The sequence below is a fragment of the Cyprinodon tularosa genome, unplaced genomic scaffold (genome assembly GCF_016077235.1).
Source record: "Cyprinodon tularosa strain WSP-4 unplaced genomic scaffold, ASM1607723v1 ctg102, whole genome shotgun sequence".
Lineage (NCBI taxonomy): Eukaryota > Metazoa > Chordata > Actinopteri > Cyprinodontiformes > Cyprinodontidae > Cyprinodon > Cyprinodon tularosa.
In genome coordinates this window covers 1,208,014-1,230,073 of record NW_024037805.1, presented here as the reverse complement: position 1 = coordinate 1,230,073, position 22,060 = coordinate 1,208,014, and the positions used below count along the sequence as shown (strand labels likewise).

The following is a 22,060-nucleotide window of genomic DNA, read 5'->3' as shown; positions in this document are numbered from 1 at the left end:
TAAGACCTTGAAAAAACCCAGTACATTTATCCCATTAAAAATTGTTAGCTAAAATAAGCTAACATTAGATAATCTCTTATTTATTCCACGATTGAGAACTTTATAGAAAAAAAGCAACAGGCAAGTGCAGCTTAAATGTAAAAAGTATCGGTATCGGTATCGATATCGGCGATACTGACCCAGTATTTACTTGGTATCGGATCGATTAAAAAATCCCGGTATCGCCCACCTCTAACTCCTGGATCTTAGCTGTTTCATCTTGGACAGTGATCTTGACACTCACTAGCCCTCAGCCTATATATACATATATATCTATATATATATATATATATATATATATATATATATATATATATATATATATATATATATATATATATCTATATATATATATATATATATATATATATATATATATATATATATATATATATATATACATATAGATACATAAATTAAATCTATAGGTTTGATAGTGAAATATGAATGTATTTGTTTTCTTCAAATTTATTGTTCAATGTTACATATTTGGGAGTTGTTCATGTATTCAGTCATTACGTGATTAATTCTTCCCAGTTTATTCATCTGCTATTTGCTCTTATTTCTAAAGACTTTCTAACATCTGCCCCATATAATCTGTACAGGACACTGACCTCAGCACAAGAATGTCGAAAAAAAAAAGATACTATAGAAAAATCAATTATAGAGTTGTTCTGTTAGTACACTGGCGTCCAGTCCTTATCCAGGGTGCAGTTCCGTGTGTACTATTTCTATCCTCCTCCGTCGTGTAGCTTTTTACGTCACTTTCGTACCGGAAGTGAGATGTGGCTACGTGTCAGGAAAAGTCTATTCGGCTAAATGGGCGAAGGCGACCAGGCCGTCTGAGATAAACTCTGCAATAATTGAATTCTTTCTATTGCTAAATTTGGATCGATTTTTACTACGTTTGAAAATTAAAAGCTGGATATTTGAACAGCGACGATGTTAACAAAATTTGAAACAAAGTCAGCCCGTGTCAAAGGTAAGCCTGCTAACAACAGTTAGCTTATATGCTAGCCCTTAAACGGCAGACGTTGCTTTTGCCAACTGTTTTATAGATAAAAGTCAATTGTATATAAAAATGCACATGCTTTGTTTTAAGTAACGGTGTTTTTTTTTTCTTTTGTATTAGTTTGTGTAAAGATTGGGTGTTGCGAATTACATGTCGGCGTAGCTAACGTTAGCATAACTGTTTGATCAGGTTATTGGTTATACTTGATGTTTTTGGGTATATTTTAGGTCTCAGCTTCCACCCCAAAAGGCCATGGGTTCTGGCAAGTTTGCACAACGGTGTCATCCAGCTGTGGGACTACCGGATGTGCACACTGATCGACAAATTTGATGAGCACGATGGTAATTTAGTGGTTGTTTTTATATAGAGTTTATGTATTGTTTTTTTTTTCTGATGGAGCTGAAATTAATTTAATGTCATATTCACTACAGGTCCCGTCAGAGGAATTGATTTCCACAAGCAGCAGCCTCTCTTTGTCTCCGGAGGAGATGACTACAAGATTAAGGTGAAGGACATGAAACACAACTAGCATGAAATGTGTGCAGTTAACATGTTGGATGCAGTGTATTTATTTCTGTCATTGTGTTGTTTTCCTCTGCAGCTTCTAACATTACATGTATTTTTCCAACCAGGTGTGGAACTACAAGCTGAGACGTTGTCTCTTTACCCTTTTGGGGCACCTGGATTACATCAGGACCACCTTCTTTCATCATGTGAGTTTCTATAAAGCTTCACAATAGGCTTGGCCCTGATGTCAGCCTGTCACTATTTTTTTTTGCACCAGTGGTCTTTTGCACCTGGCATTTTTAAAGACTGATTTATTGCTCTTTCACTGGTATTTACTGCTTGTTAATTGGTCCTCCTATTTGGGAGGTTTTGTATCCCTTTTAATAAAACATATTTTATGCAGTTTTCTGTTTTAAAAAGGTATAGATGCATGGCTTGCAAATATAAACTCTAGTTTAAGGCTGCCCCCAATTAATATTGTTTAATAGAGTTTCATGTTATAAGATTAAGGATGACTAAGGGAGAATCAGAGCCGCAAACAATGGCAAAAGGATCCAACTCAAAATTATTCTTTGAAAAGGGCATTTTAATTGTATGAGAGATTATTCCTCTATATTTTATAAAAACGCATAATTTTCTAGTTGAGCTGATAAAAGGTGTTTAGATTTAGGGTTTCCTAGCAGAAAATTGCCAAAGCCCAGTGGAGGGTGTCGCTAGGCTAGCCAATTGGTGGCCTAATCGTGTTTGTCAAAATGTTAAAAAGTAGACTGGAAATTTATAAATATGTAAACTATAGAGTCCTAAAAAAAAAAACATACTTTTTTAAATTGTTTGTTTTTCTTTAAACGATAAGATATTATACGTATTGTCTTGTCTCCTTAAACCCCAGTCGGCCTCAGCAGATGGTCGCTTACTCTGAGTCTGGTTCTATTTGAGGTCTCTTCCTGTTAAAAGGGAGTTTTTCCTCTCCACTGTCGCTACAAGTATGCTTAGTGTAAGGGATTGCCTTTGAGTCAATGAGTCGATGCAATCAACTGGTTTTCCTTAGAAAGAAAATCTTTGAATCAATTTGACTGCATGATCTGGTTGGATTGTGTCTGTAAAGTACCTTGAGATGACATGTGTCGCGAATTGACAATATATAAATAAACTGAATTTAATCGTTTGCACTCAAGTTGAATACTGATCAAGTAATCAGCCGGAGATTGTCACCAGCCCCACCGCAACTCTGTCAGAGAAAAATGGAGAAGATGGGTGAAATAAAACAAGTTCCATATCCACATCTAAGTCTTTTTAAAATAAAACTATAAAATCAACAAGTATTACCAGACTTTCATACGTTGGGTGATTTAAGAAACCTAGAACATAAAAAAACATGATATATGTTTAATTTTAGTGTAATATATTGTTACACTTATAGGCAATTTCATCTAAAGAGCAAAGGCTGATTGTGTGTCGCAGTGAACGCAGATAAGCGTATATATGAATATATTTAAAATGTATTTGGGTTTTTATGATAAATATTTACAAAATAGAGTAGATGAATTATAAATTGTTGGTGTTTTAACCTACAATTTAATGTTAGTGGCATTTAAGGCTGATTTATAGTCAGAAACCAGGTCGTCTGCATGTGTGCCGCAGTAAACGCAGATATGCCCCGCCCCTTCCGCAGATACTCTGCTGCACCTCTCCAAAATTGTAGGTGACTGCAGACAGGAGGCCCCTGATTGGTCAAATCTACATCCGCTCTACACTAAAGCATATTTCCTGTTTGGTACCTTACTGGCTTGGTTTGTATGACCGCCATTGCGGAATAACGACTCGTGAAGATGGACCAGCTAGAAGAGCGAGGTGCTCGAGAACGATGGGACCTTTTTTCCACCTGGATCCCCGCTCTTTTTCACTCTCATCCTCCTCCGTTGTCGGACAAACTTGCCCCCACTTCCTCACCGCCTCGGCCATATCTAGACCCACAGCTAGTTTCTGATTGTCCCTCTTGCATTGTGGTGTGGAATAACATAGCGCTGACCACGCTTCAAAATTGGGAATAAATCAGAAATATCTTTGTAAAGCTCACTTAGACACACTGCTGCTGGAGGATAACCAGCCTTTAAATGATCCTTGGACTGTATGCTGGGAGTGGGTGCTTTAACCCATTTAGGCCTAAAACGCCTGGAAAAAACACCTTAAAAACCTATGGCCGATTTTAAAAAATACCCCTAAAACCTGAAGTTTTTCTGTAAATTCAGCAACTGTGTCAACGCCTAGTAAATTATTGATATCTCAGCTTCTGTAGCAGATAGAACTCAAAATATATTTTATCTTTGAAATTCTTCCAAAAAAAAAAGTGAAAAGCAGTAATAAAAAAATAAAAAATTCAACCTTTATTTTTTCCATATGTGATCATGTCTTCATTGAGAATGTGCAATATAAAACGTTTTTAAAATAAAGAACAAACATTACATAAATAACTATCTGATGATTACTTATTAACAGTATTATTATGCATAATAATGCATATGTCTGTGTTATAAATTGCATACAACTTACCTCCAGATGGCCACAAATCTGTCCCGGGACATATTTTGGCGGAACTGCGTCCTGAAGAGAGGTTTACTCTGTCGCCAATAATCTCTTCGTACTGGCAACACAAGAAGTCCTATGCCCATACACAGCCCAATAAATGTCTTCATCTCCGTCACAGTCACGGGTGACCACTTTGCCATCTTTGCTCTTGTTGGAGTTTGGTTTGTTTGGTCACTGTACCTATTCGTCTCGGTAACAAGATGCATCCAAAGTTCTTCATTAAAAATATGCTCAAATGCCTGCAGCGGTGTGGTGTCTGCAGGCAAATCAACTTTCACTCCAGGTGTGCGGTTGAAAACACTCCGTGCATTGCGGTGGTAGTTCGATTGGTTCAGCGCGTTCAAAGTCATCATTTTCATCTATACCGTCATCAAAGCCGACACACTCCTCAAAATCACTGCCTTCCGACATCTCTTCTCTGTCAAACTCCTCCATGTTTGCTTGAAAAAAACTTCTTTCTTCTTGCTTGACTTATATGCTCTCCCGGCGTCAATGGTAGAATTACGCAACAGCGCCCCCGGCTTGAATGGTAGAAATGCGGTAATGCTTTCCCGGCCTAAATGGGTTAAGCCCAACAAAACATTTCAGAAACTGAAACTATAAAACAGAGGGACTGAATGTTGAATTTATTCTGATTGCTGATTACATGCTTTAATTCCGTTTTGCTTAAAGGAAAAGCGTGTCACAGGCACATTAAAGCAGGGTTGAAACAAATAGTTGGAGAAAAGAAGGGGCTGTACCAAGATTTTAGTAAATGGACCACAATTCAAGACACTCAATGTAGTTAAAAAGCAATTACTGTCCAGCCGAAAAAATATTCAGGAGTGAATGAATATGATCATGGCATGAAAACAATATAGTCAATAATCAGATCTAAATAAATAAAAATAGAAACACAAAAATGAGAGAAATGGTCATTGAAAATGAAAGATACTAGTGAGCTGCTCTAGGGCTGCTTCGGGGAAAGACTCTCTGCGGTAGAATTATGGGGTTTGTTTTACTGAGGTTTCATAAATATCTCCACTGTGAGATTCATAAAGTCCATCAATCATTTCACGGTTGCATTTTTCCTCTAGGAATATCCCTGGATTCTGAGTGCCTCAGATGATCAGACCATCCGCATCTGGAACTGGCAGTCGAGGACCTGTGTATGGTAAGAAAATTATACATGATTCTGTTATTCAGCTGTTGGCTATAAAGCTCAGACGTAGTGTTAACATGAGACAATCAGGACAACTGCTCTTTAACAAGAATTTATCTTTGAAAAAGGCTGAAATTTTCCAGACAAAACTTTTTCTTCTTATTGCTATATCAGCATAGCCTAGTAAACTAGCCCCACCCACCAGTGGCCAAAATCTTTTTTGCCTGCGAGTGGTCTAGCCTAGATCAATGCCCCAGGCCCTAGAACCGGTGGGCCAATCACAACGCAGAGATGTTTTGAATTTTTGGATGCAAAGTAGGCGGGGTTTTAAAGGCGTGACGACAAAGCTGCACACTGCTGGAGAAAGCACAACAACTATTGAACAGTAGCATGCACTGCAGCAGCAGCAGCTTTCAATGGAGCGCTCCATTGAAAGTTCAAAGTTCTCTTTTCTGTTGCTGTTGTTCAATAAAAGTACGTTTTAAGATCATTTGAGGCGAGAATATTATACTTTAAAGCATTACTATCTGTCCCATTTACCAATTTAATGCGTAATTAAAATAACAATTTCTGAAGTTGAGAGGACTGCGGCAACCAGCGGACCTCCGATGCTAACCGCAGCCCGTCTGCAGCGGCCCTCTCGGCATTGAGTGAACGACCGCTGGCTCTGATGGCGATTTTCTACTCAGCTTTGGAATCAGGTTTGGAAGGATTAGACTTGGGGTTTTCGTTGAAATGTGAGCAGGTAGAGGCTCTACGCTCATTCATTTTAAGAAGGATGTATTCGCTGATTTACCGACAGGCTGTTTGTTTACACTCCCCCACCAGCTTTCTATCGCGCTTACTACGTCAGTCAGTTGCGCTCATTGGTCAGAGCGTTGGCCAATAGGCACAGACATGGTTTGAAAAACAACGGGTTGTTCTCATCAACAATCTTCTGATGTCTCATTCATTGTGGCCAGACTAAATTACACATTTAATATCACATTTAGTCTGGTTTATCAGGCTAATATCAGCCATATTGCTGAGAACTCCTTCATACCTGCAGATTGATGACCTTAAAACAAATAATAAATGGTCAATGAAGCATGAAAGGTTCATTTTATTTTCTCCTCTGTCGCCTACAGCGTCCTGACGGGACATAATCACTACGTGATGTGTGCCCAGTTCCATCCATCCGAAGACCTGGTGGTGTCTGCCAGTCTGGACCAGACCGTGCGAGTGTGGGATATCTCCGGTGAGGGCCTGGGAGGAAAGGAACAGAGTGGGCAGTGGGCTGGTTTTTGGGGAGGAGGGGTTGGAGACTGAGTGTTTCAGAGGATGAGAAAGGAACGGGATTCTCTCTAATGTATGAAGACTAAATGCCTGTGTTCTTTTTGTTTTGCAGAAACATTTCTCCTTTCAGCAAACAAATTAAAATATAATACAAAAATTTTTTGAACCTATATATGATATATTTATAAGTTAAAGGTGCTTTAGGAGATCTTGGAAAAACGGTTCCAGCAAGCTATATTTTTGAACATACACAACCATGCCTCTCCCTTCAGACCACCCCTCCAAAGCACATGAGCGTGCATGCTGTCTGCAGCGCGTCTAGAGCAGCTGCTGGCAAGGAGACGGGCAGCACTGATGATGCAGAGCGCTATGATCGCTCCTCCGAAATAGTGTACCGCCTAAATTACCTTACAATGCCGAAATCTGCCTGCAAAACATGTTTGCTTTTATTAGCCTGGTGCCTGCAGTTTGGATTACATACAGGAAAAACGCCTTGCAGCCGCCTCGTTGAACCGCGAGGAGGTGACCAGACCATAGGCTGCTGTTGAATGGGATTCCTAGTGATTCCTGAGCGCCTCCGACAGAAATAATATTTGAAGGGAGGATGGTAATCTGGATGAACTGACTGCACTGACGATGTTTTCAGGTGGACTTTCTCACTTTGAAATAGATTCTAAGTACTTTTTACCCACTGATCACAGCAAATATAGCTGCCATTGTTACAGGCAAAGAAAGGATAGGGTAGCTCCGCCCAACGCGCATCAGACTCAATTTTTTCCAGCACGCAGCCAGAGCAGCAAAGATGCTTCAGCTGTGCATCAGAACTAAACTTGTTAAAGCATAAAAAATGAAGCAGCACGAGCCTTTTTGCTGTTTTAGCTGTGAGCGTAGCATAACAGTGGCTAGCTTCCAGCCATGGCGTCCTGCATGAGCATTGGGGGGTTTATTCGTTCACGTGTCAAGATACGCGTACGGGGGGAGGGATTGCCGTGTCAGAAACCAATCATGTACAATAGACCGTCTTCTGTGATTGGTTGGGGTTATTCATTGATTTCTAACTGTAGCGGGGACCATTTATTTTAGTTTCACTTCCAGACCTTCTATTTCACCTCTTGCTAATCGGCTGTGGGGAGATCTTTAAGCCACATGGTAAAAAATGCATCAGAAAAGATCTCCTACTGCACCTTGAAAGGCTGTCATTGATCTTTGATCTTTGCAGCACATTTTATCAGTTGTGGACCGGGAGAAGTGTTTCTGTACCTTTGCATGCTCCATATACCTTTTTGCTTTCTTATTTCCTGTTTACACTAACTAAACAAGCTCTCGTCTCTCATCATCTTTAATTTCCAGACCTGTAAAGATGTAGATCTATGACCCTTACATGTTTCAGTCCTTTGTAGTTTCCTGTATCTGTTTAATTTGCATCCATATGCATAGTATTTACCTATTAAATGCATGATGTTGCTGCAGCTGAAAGCGTATTTCCACTGAATGTGCAGCCAGGTTTTGCTTACAGAAAGCTTAACTCCCTCTTACTGACAGTCTGTGCTGCTGACTTGCAACAGTTTAAACTGCTTTGTATTCCTTTTAAATCCTGACTACTAATTGGGTCGAATTCCCATTTTTGATAATGTATAAATTTCTACTATAAATTAGGTTTGCATGCAGAGATTTGACTCTACTTTGAAAAATTCCTACTTTTACAATATTACCATTAATACTACTCACAGCTGCACATTACTAGAACTTCCCAATATCATTGATGCTGCATGTGACTAAAACAAGCATGAGCCTTTCTACCAGACCAGCCATCATCCTCAGATTCCCGGCGTTCATTGCCTGTCAGAGCACATCCTGTCAGTGCCGCCAACCACCCATCTATCCGCCCCACCCAACCCAACCCCTGTCAGCTTAGTCCACACACTCTGTCATCCTTGTCCCATGCTCTTCCAGGAAACATCCATGCCTGCACATGGGTTCCTAGTGTCATTTCCTCTCTGCTCTCAAAGCTGTTGAGCTGTCTGTTCACCACATAATCTTAACCGACTGAAATCATTAATACAATCTCGGTTGGCTGTTTCCTTTGAGCCTTGGATGTGTCGTCCAATCAAATTGCAAATCATTTTCTGTAGCAACCCAATCAATAGTGTTGGTGTGGTCATTTCCAGGATTTAGAAAGCCAAAGGTTGTGTTGGTGCTTTTCGTCCCTGTGTGTGTTCAGCAGTCCAACGGTTTAAACTTTTTCACTATCTTTACTTTTTATTACAGTGCTTGTGTTTTTGGCGTTTCTCTATCATTTCTTTTCTTTTGGTTTGTTTATTCTCGTGCCCTCCCCTGTACCATAATTGCACCCTTTAACATGAAAATGGCTTTTCCCTCCTTGCACGCAATGCTCTGAATGATGGTTCCAGGTCTCAGGAAGAAGAATCTGTCTCCGGGCGCCGTGGAGACTGACGTGCGCGGCATCACAGGCGTTGACCTGTTCGGTGGCTCCGATGCTGTTGTGAAGCACGTCCTTGAGGTAAAATCAGCAATTTTCACTCAGCAGATTTATGATTGATTAAGTAATCTGGAATAATTTGAAATAATTTATTAGCTTTTTTAGTAAATATACTTTAATTACATATGCAACAAAATATTTCTAACCTATAAGGAAACGAGAAATGTTATTATGATTAGGACCCAGATTGTATTTAAGAATTTAAATATTAAAGCAGTTCCCTTACAAACAGTCTTCATTATTCAAATGCAATGAACATGGTTTTCTTAGTTTGTTTTTGTGCCTATTTTACTTTAATTAAGGGCATTTAGAGTGATATAAGATTCGTCATAGTCCTGCATTTCACTAGTGCTGATGCTAATGAGGTAATGAAAAATACAGAAGCTTAGATACTGTTCTAAACTTCTTTCTTCTAAGCAAAATAGATCTGTATTTTTATTTTTTCAAAGGCAATTTGTTCTGAAATTATATCTTGAAGACATCCTTTATTTTTAGTTTCCTGCATCTCTTGGTTTAGTTTTTAGATAACTTGCTCTTTGTCAAAGGAGACCTGGTTTAAAAGTTACAAAATATTACACAAAACATTATATAAAAATAGAATCGAACGATTACAAAAAGCATTTAGTAAATGTTAAAACGGTTAAAATAAGTCATGTCTCTGGCCATGAATCAATCTGTAAACATACGTGGGAAGATCCAGCTGATTCTTTGCTGAATGTGCCGCCAACTGGGACTAAGTGGGGAAAAATCATTTTTTTTCTTCACCTTGGTGCGAACATTAAGCACAGAGAGCAAGAACTGATAACTGGAGTGGCAAGGAGAGCTTTGTGCTCTTTTTGTCATTTCATTATTTATTTACATCATTGTCATTAGTCAATGATGTGAACTTATTCTCATATTTGTGAAGAAAGTGAAGCACAAAAGTATAAAATATCACAATATCCAACACTGAGAAAAAGAGGCAGCAACTAGTTGCTTTTTTTTGCATTAAAAGACAAAACTGTTTATTAGGATGAAAAAAAAAATCTGAACTATTTTAGTCTAAACTTTTTTCGATAGTGAGTAAATCATTAGTAAGTTACCCATATCATCTATGCAGGATTATGATCCTACAAACATTTACTCTTGTTCGGATCATCTTCATATATTACCGTAACTTTCTGACTATAAGCTGCACCTGAATATAAGCCCTAGAAGCTAAATTGCATGATTTGTACATATACAAGCCGCACCGGACTATAAGCCGCAGGTTTTTTTTATGTTTAATTACCATATGATTCGTGCACAGAGAGGATTGTTGGGAAAGAGGCAACTGTTTGGGGAAGCTCTTATTTATTAACATTTCAACACAATTGAATTGAGACAATTCTTCTTGCTGGCGTCTCCGTCTCACCATTGACTCGTTGAGTCTAAGGTTATGTGCAGCGGTTCTATTTCCTTCGTTTACTGCCAAATTGACTGCCTTTAACCTAAAAGCGTCATCATATGCGTTTCAACGTTTGTTTTCCATAATGAGGGTGTCACACAAACTGTCTTGCGCTCGCAATGTCCGTCTTTCTTGGAGTCTGCTTCCGGAGGTACCATATTACCCTAGTGGCCGTTAGCTGTAAAAGTCAATAGATAAGCCGCATTGTTATATAAGCCGCAAGGTCGAAAAATGGGGAAAAAGTCACGGCTTATAGTCCAAAAATTACGGTAGCTTAAAACCAGATCTGGGCTTCAATGTTTTGAGACTCATTTTAAAATGACTTACAAACAAATGAGGGCATTATAGATCACAAATTGCTTTTAAGAAATAATATTTGACATAGGCTGATACGGCTAAATCTAAGTCTAACCTGATTTAAGTTGGTTCAGATTCCTTAAAGGCAGAGAAATAGTCCCTTATATCCCTAGAAGTGAACTTGATGTTTTTGTTTTCTGAACTTGAGTGAAAATCTAAACCTCTGGTTTAATGGGGGGCAGCAGTGAGGAAAAGCCACCATTGCTTTTGCTTCTTAAATTATGCATTATTTAGGATAATGTTAAAGGTAGATTTTGGTCTGCACCTTGAAGCTTTCTGTCTCTGGTTTGTTTTTGGTAAGAGATCACTTGGGGGAAACTCTTTAAATAACATTTCATATTAAATAACCAGGAGACAAGACAACAGATTTTGATGATTAGATCAGAGAAGTTGCTTATGATTACAGAAGGCAGCAGCTTATCATCCGTGCTCACTTCTCGTTAAGTGGCCCCAATTAACAGCTAAAGAAGCATTTTATATATCTCCCGTCACATTGTACATCATACACGTTTGTAGATGAGGAGATACCATTATCAAAATATTACTTTGTTCTTAGCTGAAGGACACCACTCATTCCATTTCCAAATATTTGCCACGTACAGAACAAAGATTATAACTGTATATAGACGGACTGAGGAACTGGCCTAATTAGATAAACTACTGGGGAAAATATAAGTTATAACACTTAAAAGGCAGCTAATATTAAGGTGTAATAAACTCGCACATCATCGATTATAATTATCCTCACAATAATTTTGTATATGTCTATTTACAGGGACACGACCGTGGGGTCAACTGGGCTGCTTTCCACCCCAGCATGCCCCTCATCGTGTCTGGAGCTGACGACCGGCAGGTCAAGATCTGGAGAATGAACGGTGAGCCATTCAACAGGGGTTACTTTAGTCCCTTCCTGCAAAGATCCTCTCTTCCACAGTAAGATTTTAGACTTAAATGCACAAAGTTTGAGGAATTAAATAAAACCCCCGTCATCTCTGGAAGATGCTTCCTTTCTACTTACTTTGTTTAGCCTTAGCTCTGCTCTAATTTGAGGAAAAATATGAAATAATCTGATTTTGGATGACTCTGGTATCAATCAATTTGGCCTTCATGCATTTTTCTTTTTCCTGTCCAGAGTCCAAGGCGTGGGAGCTGGATACATGCCGCGGCCACTACAACAACGTCTCCTGCGCCGTCTTCCATCCGCGTCAGGAGCTCATCCTTTCCAACTCTGAGGACAAGAGCATCCGGGTGTGGGACATGTCCAAGCGGACCGGAGTTCAAACGTTTCGGCGTGATCACGATCGCTTCTGGGTTCTGGGGGCCCATCCGAACCTCAACCTGTTTGCAGCCGGTAGGTAGTGACCGCAGATTGCACCGGGAGCCTTTAAATCTGAAGGCTTCTTCTTTTAATTAGTGCTTGAAATTGTTTAGCTCAAGTCTTAACAGATTGTTTTTGTCCTTATTTAAACTCTGCTTTATTTCCTGTAGGTCATGACAGTGGAATGATCGTATTCAAGCTTGAGCGTGAGCGTCCAGCCTACGCCGTGCACGGCAACATGCTGTACTATGTGAAGGACCGATTCCTCCGCCAGCTGGACTTCAACAGCAGCAAGGACACTGCTGTCATGCAGCTCCGCAGGTTGGTCCTTTTAGCTTAAGATTTCCCAATGCAGCCTTTTAAAGCAGTCCAGGCAGCTTTGAATTATGCTTTTCCCTTTTCCCAGTGGTTCTAAGTTCCCAGTATTCAGCATGTCTTATAACCCTGCTGAGAACGCCGTCCTGCTCTGTACAGTACGTATCTCTCCCTGAAATCACCTTAATGATCATTCCCAGGTTTTTACAGATTTTTGCTGATAATTTGCTCTTTTCTCCAGAGAGCAACCAACCTGGAGAACAGCACATACGACCTCTACTCTATTCCCAAAGAAAGCGACTCCCAGAACCCTGATGGTAAAGAAAGCTTTCAAAATAGCGCCACCGTGTGGCCACTGTTGAACCTCAGATCTTTGATTATTTTGATTCTTCCTTCTTTTATCCATATTTGTTTATGTTTTTGAAATCTGTCTTTTTAAGGCTCTTATATATATATATATTTTTTTTTTCTTAAAGCTCCAGAGGGAAAAAGATCATCAGGCCTGACTGCAGTTTGGGTGGCGAGGGAACCGATTTGCAGTCCTGGATCGCATGCACTCTGTACGTGATTTTGTTAACAGTCATGTTGAAAAGTGTATCTAAAACATCAGAAGTGTTATAATTTTAAATTCTTAAATTGTTTAGTAGTTTTCTATATGTTAGAGCAAACTGCTAACCTTCGCTAACCTATTGATGTATCTTTAAATAGTTTATGTATCTATAACTCTCATTAACGTGTTTGTCTTGTAGCTTTTTAAAATCTCAACATCTGTTTTACTGCTGTTCAAAAAAATTAACAAATCCTTAATTCAAAAATATAAAAAAAAAAACATTAATATCCTGCTAAGTGACTTGATGATTTACCTTGTGTTAAGTTGGTTGTAGTAATCCTTGGGGAAGCCAAATGCAGGAGGGAGAAAACCCTCCATTTAAGTATCTAATTTATAAAAATTGTCGTTTTACCTGGTTTTGCTAAATAAATCCCCCCTTTTTTTTTTTTACTGTAGCTTCTGATCAAAAACCTGAAGAATGAAATAGTGAAGAAGGTCCAGGTGCCGAGCTGCGAGGAAATCTTCTACGCCGGCACAGGATCGCTGCTGCTGCGCGATGCCGACGGCGTCACGCTGTTCGACGTGCAGCAGAAACGCTCTCTGGCCACGGTCAAAATCGCCAAGGTCAAGTATGTGGTGTGGAGCTCCGACACCAGCCATGTGGCTCTGCTGGCAAAACATGGTGAGCTGATGAGAGTAATATCTGCAGCATTCATATATCCCTCTGAGCTTTTTTCTTCATTTTTACACCAAAATTGATTCAATTTTTTGCTAATTATCTCTTTTTATTTAGCGATTATGATCTGCAACCGTAAGCTGGAAAGTCTCTGCAACATTCATGAGAACATCAGAGTGAAGAGTGGAGCCTGGGATGAGAGTGGGGTCTTTATTTATACCACATCCAACCACATCAAATATGCCCTCACCTCAGGGTAAATTCTTCATTTATATGATTCAATATAGGACATTACTAGTTTTCTATTCCCTACTCTATATATATATATATATATATATATATATATATATATATATATATATATATATATATATGCCTGCCTGCTGTGCTACAATATATATGTTCATAGTTGGTCTGTAATTTTATAAAATTGCGCTCTAATTAACATTCCTGCAGTGATCATGGCATCATCCGGACCCTGGACCTGCCTATCTATGTGACCCGAGTCAGAGGCAACAGTGTTTACTGCCTGGACAGGGAGTGCAGGCCGCGGGTGCTCACCATCGACCCCACAGAGTACCGCTTTAAGTTGGCTCTGATCAATCGTAAATACGACGAGGTTTGTTTTCAAACTGCTGCTTCTTTTTTTTTTTTTTTTTTTTTACTTTGACTAATTTGTTTTCTCATTTGTTTCACTAATTATTATTATTTTTTTATTCCTTTAACTGTTGTCCCTTTAAGGTGCTCCACATGGTGCGTAACGCCAAGTTGGTGGGGCAGTCCATCATTGCCTACCTTCAGAAGAAGGGCTACCCTGAAGTAGCGCTTCACTTTGTGAAAGATGAGAAAACGCGGTTCAGCCTCGCTCTGGAATGTGGAAACATTGAGGTCAGCATGACAGACTGCTATAAGACATGAGCTTATGGAGCAGACCAGGCAAATCTGCTCTGTTTGTAAAGCTACCAAAAGCATAATCCTCTCCATAAATCCAGGTGGCACTGGAGGCAGCCAAGGCCCTGGATGATCGCAGCTGCTGGGAGCGTCTGGGTGAGGCGGCGCTGCTGCAGGGACACCACCAGGTTGTTGAAATGTGCTACCAGAGGACAAAGAACTTTGACAAGCTCACCTTCCTTTACCTGATCACTGGAAACTTGGCTAAGCTGCGCAAGATGATGAAGATCGGTGAGGAATGAGAAGATCTCGAACCAATTATTTGATATAATGTTATTCCTTTCTAACGTGTGCTTATTGATGTGTAGCTGAGATCAGAAAGGACATGAGTGGTCACTACCAGGCTGCTTTGTATCTGGGGGACGTCAGTGAGAGGGTCCGCATCCTGAAGAACTGTGGACAGAGTGAGTTCATTTCTTTCACTCATTTTCTGTCCTTTGATGCAAAATTCCTCCCTGCTATCTATACCTACCCATAAGTATTAACTCTATTCCTCTTGAAATCTAGAAAATGACTTAACTTAAATTGACTCCATATTAACATAAATATCATAAAGAAAAGTAAAATAAGCTCACTTATTAGATTGCTAGCTTTACCTCCAATTAATTAGCTGTAGTTTTCCAGTTGCCCTTGGGAACAACTGCTTCCAGAAGAGGAGACATATTGGCTCCACCTCTAATTTAAGGATATGCTGGTTATGCTGAATTGAATTACTTTAATTGGCACGCAGAGTTTAACTGCAGCTGGGCTGCGTTTAATGCAGTTTAAGCAAATGGCTAATTAAAGTCGGGTTACTCAGAACGCCACCGTTTTTTGCTCTTTGTAAAGAGGTATGTTTTTTCTGTACTTTCCCCTGCATAGAAGGCAGGTTTTCTTTTTAATCCACTGTTCAAGTAATGTTTAATAAAATTGTGTTATAACCTGTAAAAGAAAATAGATGGAAATGTGGTGCCACAGCTAACACTAAATATTACCTTTTTCAGTGTGTGCTCCTAAGTCCATTGGTACAGTGATATTTGATTATTCATAAAACTATTATTATGATATTTGCAAAAAAAAAGTATTTATTTGCATTTGTCTCTTACCTTTATCACATGTTGTGCTCTAAAACCTCCTATTAAACATGTTGCTACAGTGCAAAAAGTAAACAAATTTAGAGATATACATTCAGATAGAGATGTATAAAACCCTGTCATATATTCCACTTTTTTGTTTTCATTAGAAGCACAGTTGAGGTTAGACATCATTCTTGGTGCCATATGCCTTTTTTGAGTTAATTAATATTCACCTTTAAAAAAAAGCACACCACCTTGCATCTGAATTGCCATTGAAGATGGCTTAAAACTTGGGCCACACTTTAAGAGCTTTAGGGCTAAACCATAAAACAATTTAATTCGAAGCTTCTTAAATGTAATACTTTGAATTAGGAAAAAAAAACCTGATTTATATTTAATGATTTGGTCTCCTTAATTTGCTTTTTCAGAGTCTCTGGCTTACCTCACTGCAGCCACACATGGGCTGGATGAAGAGGCTGAGGCCCTAAAGGAGACCTTTGACCCAGAAAAGGAGACGGTGAGTTAGCAAAGAGAGGCTTCTGACTCAAAATGTAATCAGTAGAACAACGCTTTGTTGTTACAGCATTTATTTTTCTTCATTTACCATTTAAAAAGCTGTACTAAACAAAATTTTGTTTTGTCTACATTCTGTATTGTCAGGTCTAAGCACCTAAAACATCATACATACATACAGGGAAGGAAAGAAGGCACAGAGACAATTAATTTAGTTTTACTCGCGAGGAGAGTAGGAAGAGACTGCGGAGTTTACAAATCTCCAACCCACTCTGCCGGTCTTCAGCTTTCTCCTCTCTATTTATTACGTCAGGGGGGGGTCCCTAGTTACACAAGCTGAGGTTGTGCTAAAGGAAGAGGAAACAAGAAATACAATTCAATTTGCAGCCTCAGTGAACAGGTCAATTTGCATTTAAATGTCTTGCGGTCAAATGGTCCGAGAACCTCCTGGTTTCGTTAAGCTTGAGCAATACTTCCTGATAGTTGACCTATACTGCTTGTGCAACACCTCTCTGGAACAGTAGTATGTCAGACAGTATACATCATAAGAACAAACATTAAGTATCTTATACATAATTATTCCAACATGTATACAAAATTAAAATAAAGGTTGTCTAACTAAAACTTCTTGGTAAAATAAAAACTGTTTGATTTTTATGCCATGCAGGTGCCAGAGGTCGACCCCAATGCACAGCTGCTGCAGCCTCCTCCACCCATCAACCCTCTGGACACTAACTGGCCCCTGCTCACTGTATCGAAGGGCTTCTTTGAGGGAGCCATTGCAGCTAAAGGTCAGTCATCAGGAATCATTGCTTCATTCTTCTTGCAAAAAAAAAAAAACCCTTTGGGTGTATTTTGCCACATTGCAACAACAGCATTCAAGGTATTTTATTGTTAGTGTTTGAGTTAGATTAACATATTGGAGATCATATGTTTGACGTTAAAGAGAACCAGCAAGTGGTGGTTAATTTGTAGAAAATAACATTCAGAAAGATGTAATCTGTGTTCAGTCCCTGTTCATTTGATCTAGTGCCTCCAGTCGGCTGCAGAACCCCTCCTACGGGTAAACCCAGCTGCTCTATGGAGGCCTCAGATGTTAGAGAACCCCTGTAAACAAACAGGCTGTAAATAACAAGGGACACATCAGACAAAGATTATAAAACAAGATCCCAAGCTTTGAACATCTCAGAGCACCGTTTTATTTGTTATCTTAAAGTTTAGAGTGTGGAAGTACTTCAAACCTACCTGAGCAGACTAGCTAATCAGTGATTGATACTATCATAAGCAGCAATTAATCTGCATTTCCTCCATAGAGCTGCAGAGATCAGCTGCTCAGACTTTGTTGCCAGGGCTACCGTGAGCTGTGCACTCTGTAAATCTGATCATGAATAAACTAACGCTAACTTTAAACAAACCGCCCTGATCCAGCATGGCGGTGGCAGCATCATGCTGGTGAAACTCTCCTCAGGAGAAACTGAAATCTCAGTAATATGAAGGGAAATTTGTAGATAATATAATGTTGAAAATGACCTGCTCTACTAATGTCAACTGCACTGTAACTGCTCAGCATATTTACTGCATTCAGATGATTAATTATCCTATATTCATAGTGTTTCCAGATGGATTTTCTTGTCCTTGTTGTCCAATCATATTTCTCCTTCTGAAATCTATAGATTCTATCCAATTTAATAAAACACTATTAGACTAATCTGCACCAGAGGAATAATGTTTCCTTGTTTAATGAAGAGTAAGGGGAAGGAATATGTGAATTAACCCAAGCTGTGAGTTATTGGTGCTAAGAAGTTTTTATGTTGCAGGTAAAGCAGGTCAGATGGCTGCAGATTTGGATATGGAGGCTGCTGGAGGTGAGGGGTGGGGAGATGATGCTGAGCTCGCCATGGATGAAGGTAAATTGGAAACGGATAGGTTTTCTTCAGTTTCTTTAACGTGATTGGCTGACATCATTACATCTTTCTTTTTTTTTTTTTTTCTCCTAGATGGCTTCATTGATGCACAGGATGGTATAGGGGATGAAGGCTTGGGGAAGGAGGAAGGAGGAGGATGGGATATTGATGAAGAAGTGGAACTTCCTCCAGAGCTGGTGAGACTGGAAACAGATTTGGAGCTTCTTACATTGAATCAAACCCTCCTACAGATAAATGGCATAAGAAAAGTGTTTTTAAAAACGTTTATAGCGGAAATCCTAAATGGTTTTCATTATCAGCGATAAATTGTATTAGCCTGAAGCTCCTTTATATTTTGGTTCAATTTGTTGAAAATGAACATTAAAATTTCCTAATTTTACTTGCAACCATCAGGATGTTCCTCTGGGCGCTGGTGGATTGACAGAGGACGGCTTCTTCGTGCCGCCAACCAAGGGGATGAGTCCAACTCAGATGTGGTGTAACAATTCCCAGCTGCCAGTAGATCACATCCTGGCTGGATCCTTTGAAACTGCTATGAGGGTACGTTCTACATTTTACCTTTTTTTTTTCTCTCCTGTTGGTTTGCTATTTGATGCCAGTTATTACAAAATACAACCAATCCTAATGAGTGATGTCCATATAAACTAATCACCCTGATATGTTCTTCCCACAGCTGCTTCATGACCAGGTTGGAGTTGTGAACTTTGCTCCGTACAAGTCCCTGTTCATGCAGACGCTGTCTAGAGGGCGGACCTCTTACCTGGGGCTGCCGTCTCTGCCGTGTCTGCGCGGCCATCCTCAGAGGAACTGGAAGGTATGGCTCTTGGCTAATCACACAGCTGTTCACTGTAGATCCTTCTATGCCCTGACCCTTGGATGTTTTTGTAGGACTGTGGGGCGAAGCAGGGCCTGCCTGCTGTGGGGCTCCGCCTCTCCGACCTGATTTCCCGCCTTCAGCAGTGCTACCAGCTGACTACTGCTGGAAGGTTCGAGGAAGCGGTTGAACGCTTCAGAGCCATCTTGCTTTCTGTCCCTCTACTGGTGGTTGATAACAAGCAGGAGATAGCAGAGGTGAGCAAGCCTCTTCTTTGGATGACATTGGATATTAATCGGCAACAAACTGAAGTTCAGCTGATATGCATGTCCACATCTCTGTATTTTAGGCTCAGCAGCTCATCACCATATGCAGAGAGTACATTGTGGGTCTGACTATGGAGGTGGAGAGGAAGAAGTTGCCGAAAGAGACGTTGGATCAACAGAAGAGGATTTGCGAGGTAAAGATATGATCATACTGAACTGATTTATTTTGTTTTTCTATTTTTTAATACTCTGAACTGATTGTTTTTCTGTATTCTTTCTGTAGATGGCTGCTTATTTCACCCACTGTAACCTGCAGCCAGTCCACATGGTGCTTGTGCTGCGCACAGCTCTGAACCTCTTCTTTAAGCTCCGCAACTTCAAAACAGCTGCAGGATTTGCACGCCGTCTCTTGGAGCTCGGCCCGAAGCCAGATGTTGCACAGCAGGTTACCGTGGTTTCCTTTTATTCCATTCACAACCATCAAGTTGACATTTTACCAATATTTATTTATTTATTTATCCCCCCCATCCCCTGTGTTTTAGACCCGCAAAATATTGGCAGCTTGTGAGAAGACCCTGACAGACACCCACCAGCTGAACTACGACCCCCACAATCCTTTTGATCTGTGCGCCGCCTCCTTTGTTCCTCTCTACCGAGGACGTCCTGTAGAGAAGTGCCCACTGTCTGGAGCCTGCTACTGCCCTCCTTATAAAAGCCAGATATGCAGGGTAACACAGGTAGGCAAGGACACCTGGCATCCACAGATCTAGACTCCATGTTTTACTAGACGGCAAGGAGAATACATTTGTTCTCCAAGATATTCTGATTACCACAGTAGCTCTAGGAAAACATGGTTGTCATAGAAAAGTGGAAATTGTTTTAGAAATTCTATTTTTCATTGAGAAAACATAGTGCTTAAAAGGTCATATTAAATATTTATATAGATGGTTCTCCTAGATTGTCATTGAATAACGTAGAAATTTGTCCTATTGATATAATTTGCTCCATTTCACTTAGTATTTGAAACTTATCACTGCAGGCTGCACTGAAAAAATATAAGGTCTCAAACAAAGCATCAGTATATGAATTTATTTAAAATGTATTTGGGTTTTTATGATAAATATTTACAAAATAGAGTAGATGAATTATAAATGGTTGGTGTTTTTAACCTACAGCTTAATCCAAGTGGCATTTAAGGCTGATTTATACTCAGAAACCAGGTCGTCTGCATGTGTGCCGCAGTGAACGCAGATATGGCCCGCCCCTTCCGCAGATACTCTGCTGCACGTCTCCAACATTGTAGGTGACCGCAGACAGGAGTCCTCTGATTGGTCAAATCTAAATCCGCTCTACACTATGCGTATTTCCTGTTTGGTACCTTACTGGCTTGTTTTGTTTGTATGACCGCCATTGTGGAAAACGACTCATGAAGATGGACCAGCTAGAAGAGCGAGGTCCACGAGAATGCTGGGACCTTTTTTCCACCTGGATCCCCGCTCTTTTTTGCCCTCATGTCCCTCCGTTGTCGCACAAACTTGCCCCCACTTCCTCACCGCTTTGGCTATATCTAGACCCACAGCTAGATGGTGATTGTCCCTCTTGCGTTGTGGCGTGGAATAACACAGCGCAGACCACGCTTCAATATTGGGCATAAATAAAAAATATCTGCATCACACCTCCGACAAGCTCACTGCGACACACTGCTGCGGAAGTATAACCAGCCCTTTAGCCTTTAAAACGCATTTCTAAAAAGCCAATCGTTAGTCACGGTTAATATAATATTTTATTATTTTAAGATTCAGGATTGATTAATGTTTACTAGTTTACATGAATTCCTGAGAAAATTTTGGAAAACATGTAGGTTAACTAAATTTCCTTTATTTCACACAAATGTCTAGATTATTACAGTACTGTTTAGCATTTACGTTAGAAACGGATCATATTCTGCCATAAAAACCAAAATACATTTTTGGTTTTTTATAAACCTTTGATTTTTGTTTCAGTGAGTTTTTTTTAACTGTTTCCAGGGGTCAGAAAAGCCACCGTTAAGACTTTACAGCAATAAGTTTTATGACAGATGTTTTGTAGAGCCATACAGAAGTCCATTTAGGAAGGGCAACCTAAAGATTTACGTATTTAAAAACATTGGTTTTGTATTTTTTGGTGTATTGGTTTTTTTGATAATTACAGGTTTAGTTTGCTAAATTTATAAACGGCAATACTTATTACATAATTTTAAGTGTTGACAAGCTTCGATTAAGTTCCTTAATCAGTTTGTATTGATCTTGTTTTCTGTGATTTAATTTTATTTTTCAGGTGACTGAGATTGGCAAGGATGTGATTGGTCTGCGTGTGAGCCCACTCCAGTTTCGTTAAGGCGAGATGTTCTGCAAAACACATCCAACATAATACTGATGAAATAAACTTAAATCTGCTTACAGTACATGTTGATAGAAATAAAAATGCTTTTTCTTGTTAGTTCTGCTGTGTCAACCCTTTACTCCTATCTTAAATCCTATATATAAAACATGCTTTTCACTTTGTCTGAGCTCAAAATAAATATTTCAAAGTCTGTGGAACTGTTCTATTGCATCTGAAACTATAATAAAGCTCCTGTTTATGAACAGAACTGCATCGTGTTGTTTTGTTTCTGTTATACTGTGGTTATTAAAATGTTAAAGAGGGACGTGAATGTAGAATTGGATTCTTGAAGATGGACATTAAGGCTGGGCCATAGGGGACATCAAAACAAGGGAGCACTCTGTTGTCAGGTGGTGTTGCAGGGAAAGCTCAGGTTCACAATCTCTAAAATATAAAAATATTTAACAATTTTC

General features: G+C 39.6%; 1 protein-coding gene across 1 annotated transcript; it reads left to right on the top strand.

Annotated features, from left to right (window-relative positions):
• The first annotated feature begins 807 nt into the window (after positions 1-807).
• On the top strand, positions 808-19,984 carry copa (COPI coat complex subunit alpha). The gene is given in 29 exon segments (XM_038279511.1): positions 808-1,021; positions 1,279-1,392; positions 1,483-1,556; positions 1,684-1,764; positions 5,221-5,297; positions 6,413-6,522; positions 8,972-9,081; positions 11,619-11,718; positions 11,976-12,194; positions 12,332-12,482; positions 12,568-12,634; positions 12,718-12,793; positions 12,953-13,002; positions 13,004-13,036; positions 13,483-13,708; positions 13,820-13,958; positions 14,159-14,321; positions 14,444-14,590; positions 14,695-14,884; positions 14,962-15,057; positions 16,137-16,225; positions 16,889-17,012; positions 18,039-18,128; positions 18,219-18,322; positions 18,540-18,686; positions 18,820-18,960; positions 19,035-19,217; positions 19,310-19,671; positions 19,769-19,984. Coding segments are annotated over 28 exon segments (3,264 nt in total). The 5' UTR covers positions 808-981; the 3' UTR covers positions 19,433-19,671; positions 19,769-19,984.
• Positions 19,985-22,060: the final 2,076 nt, after the last annotated feature.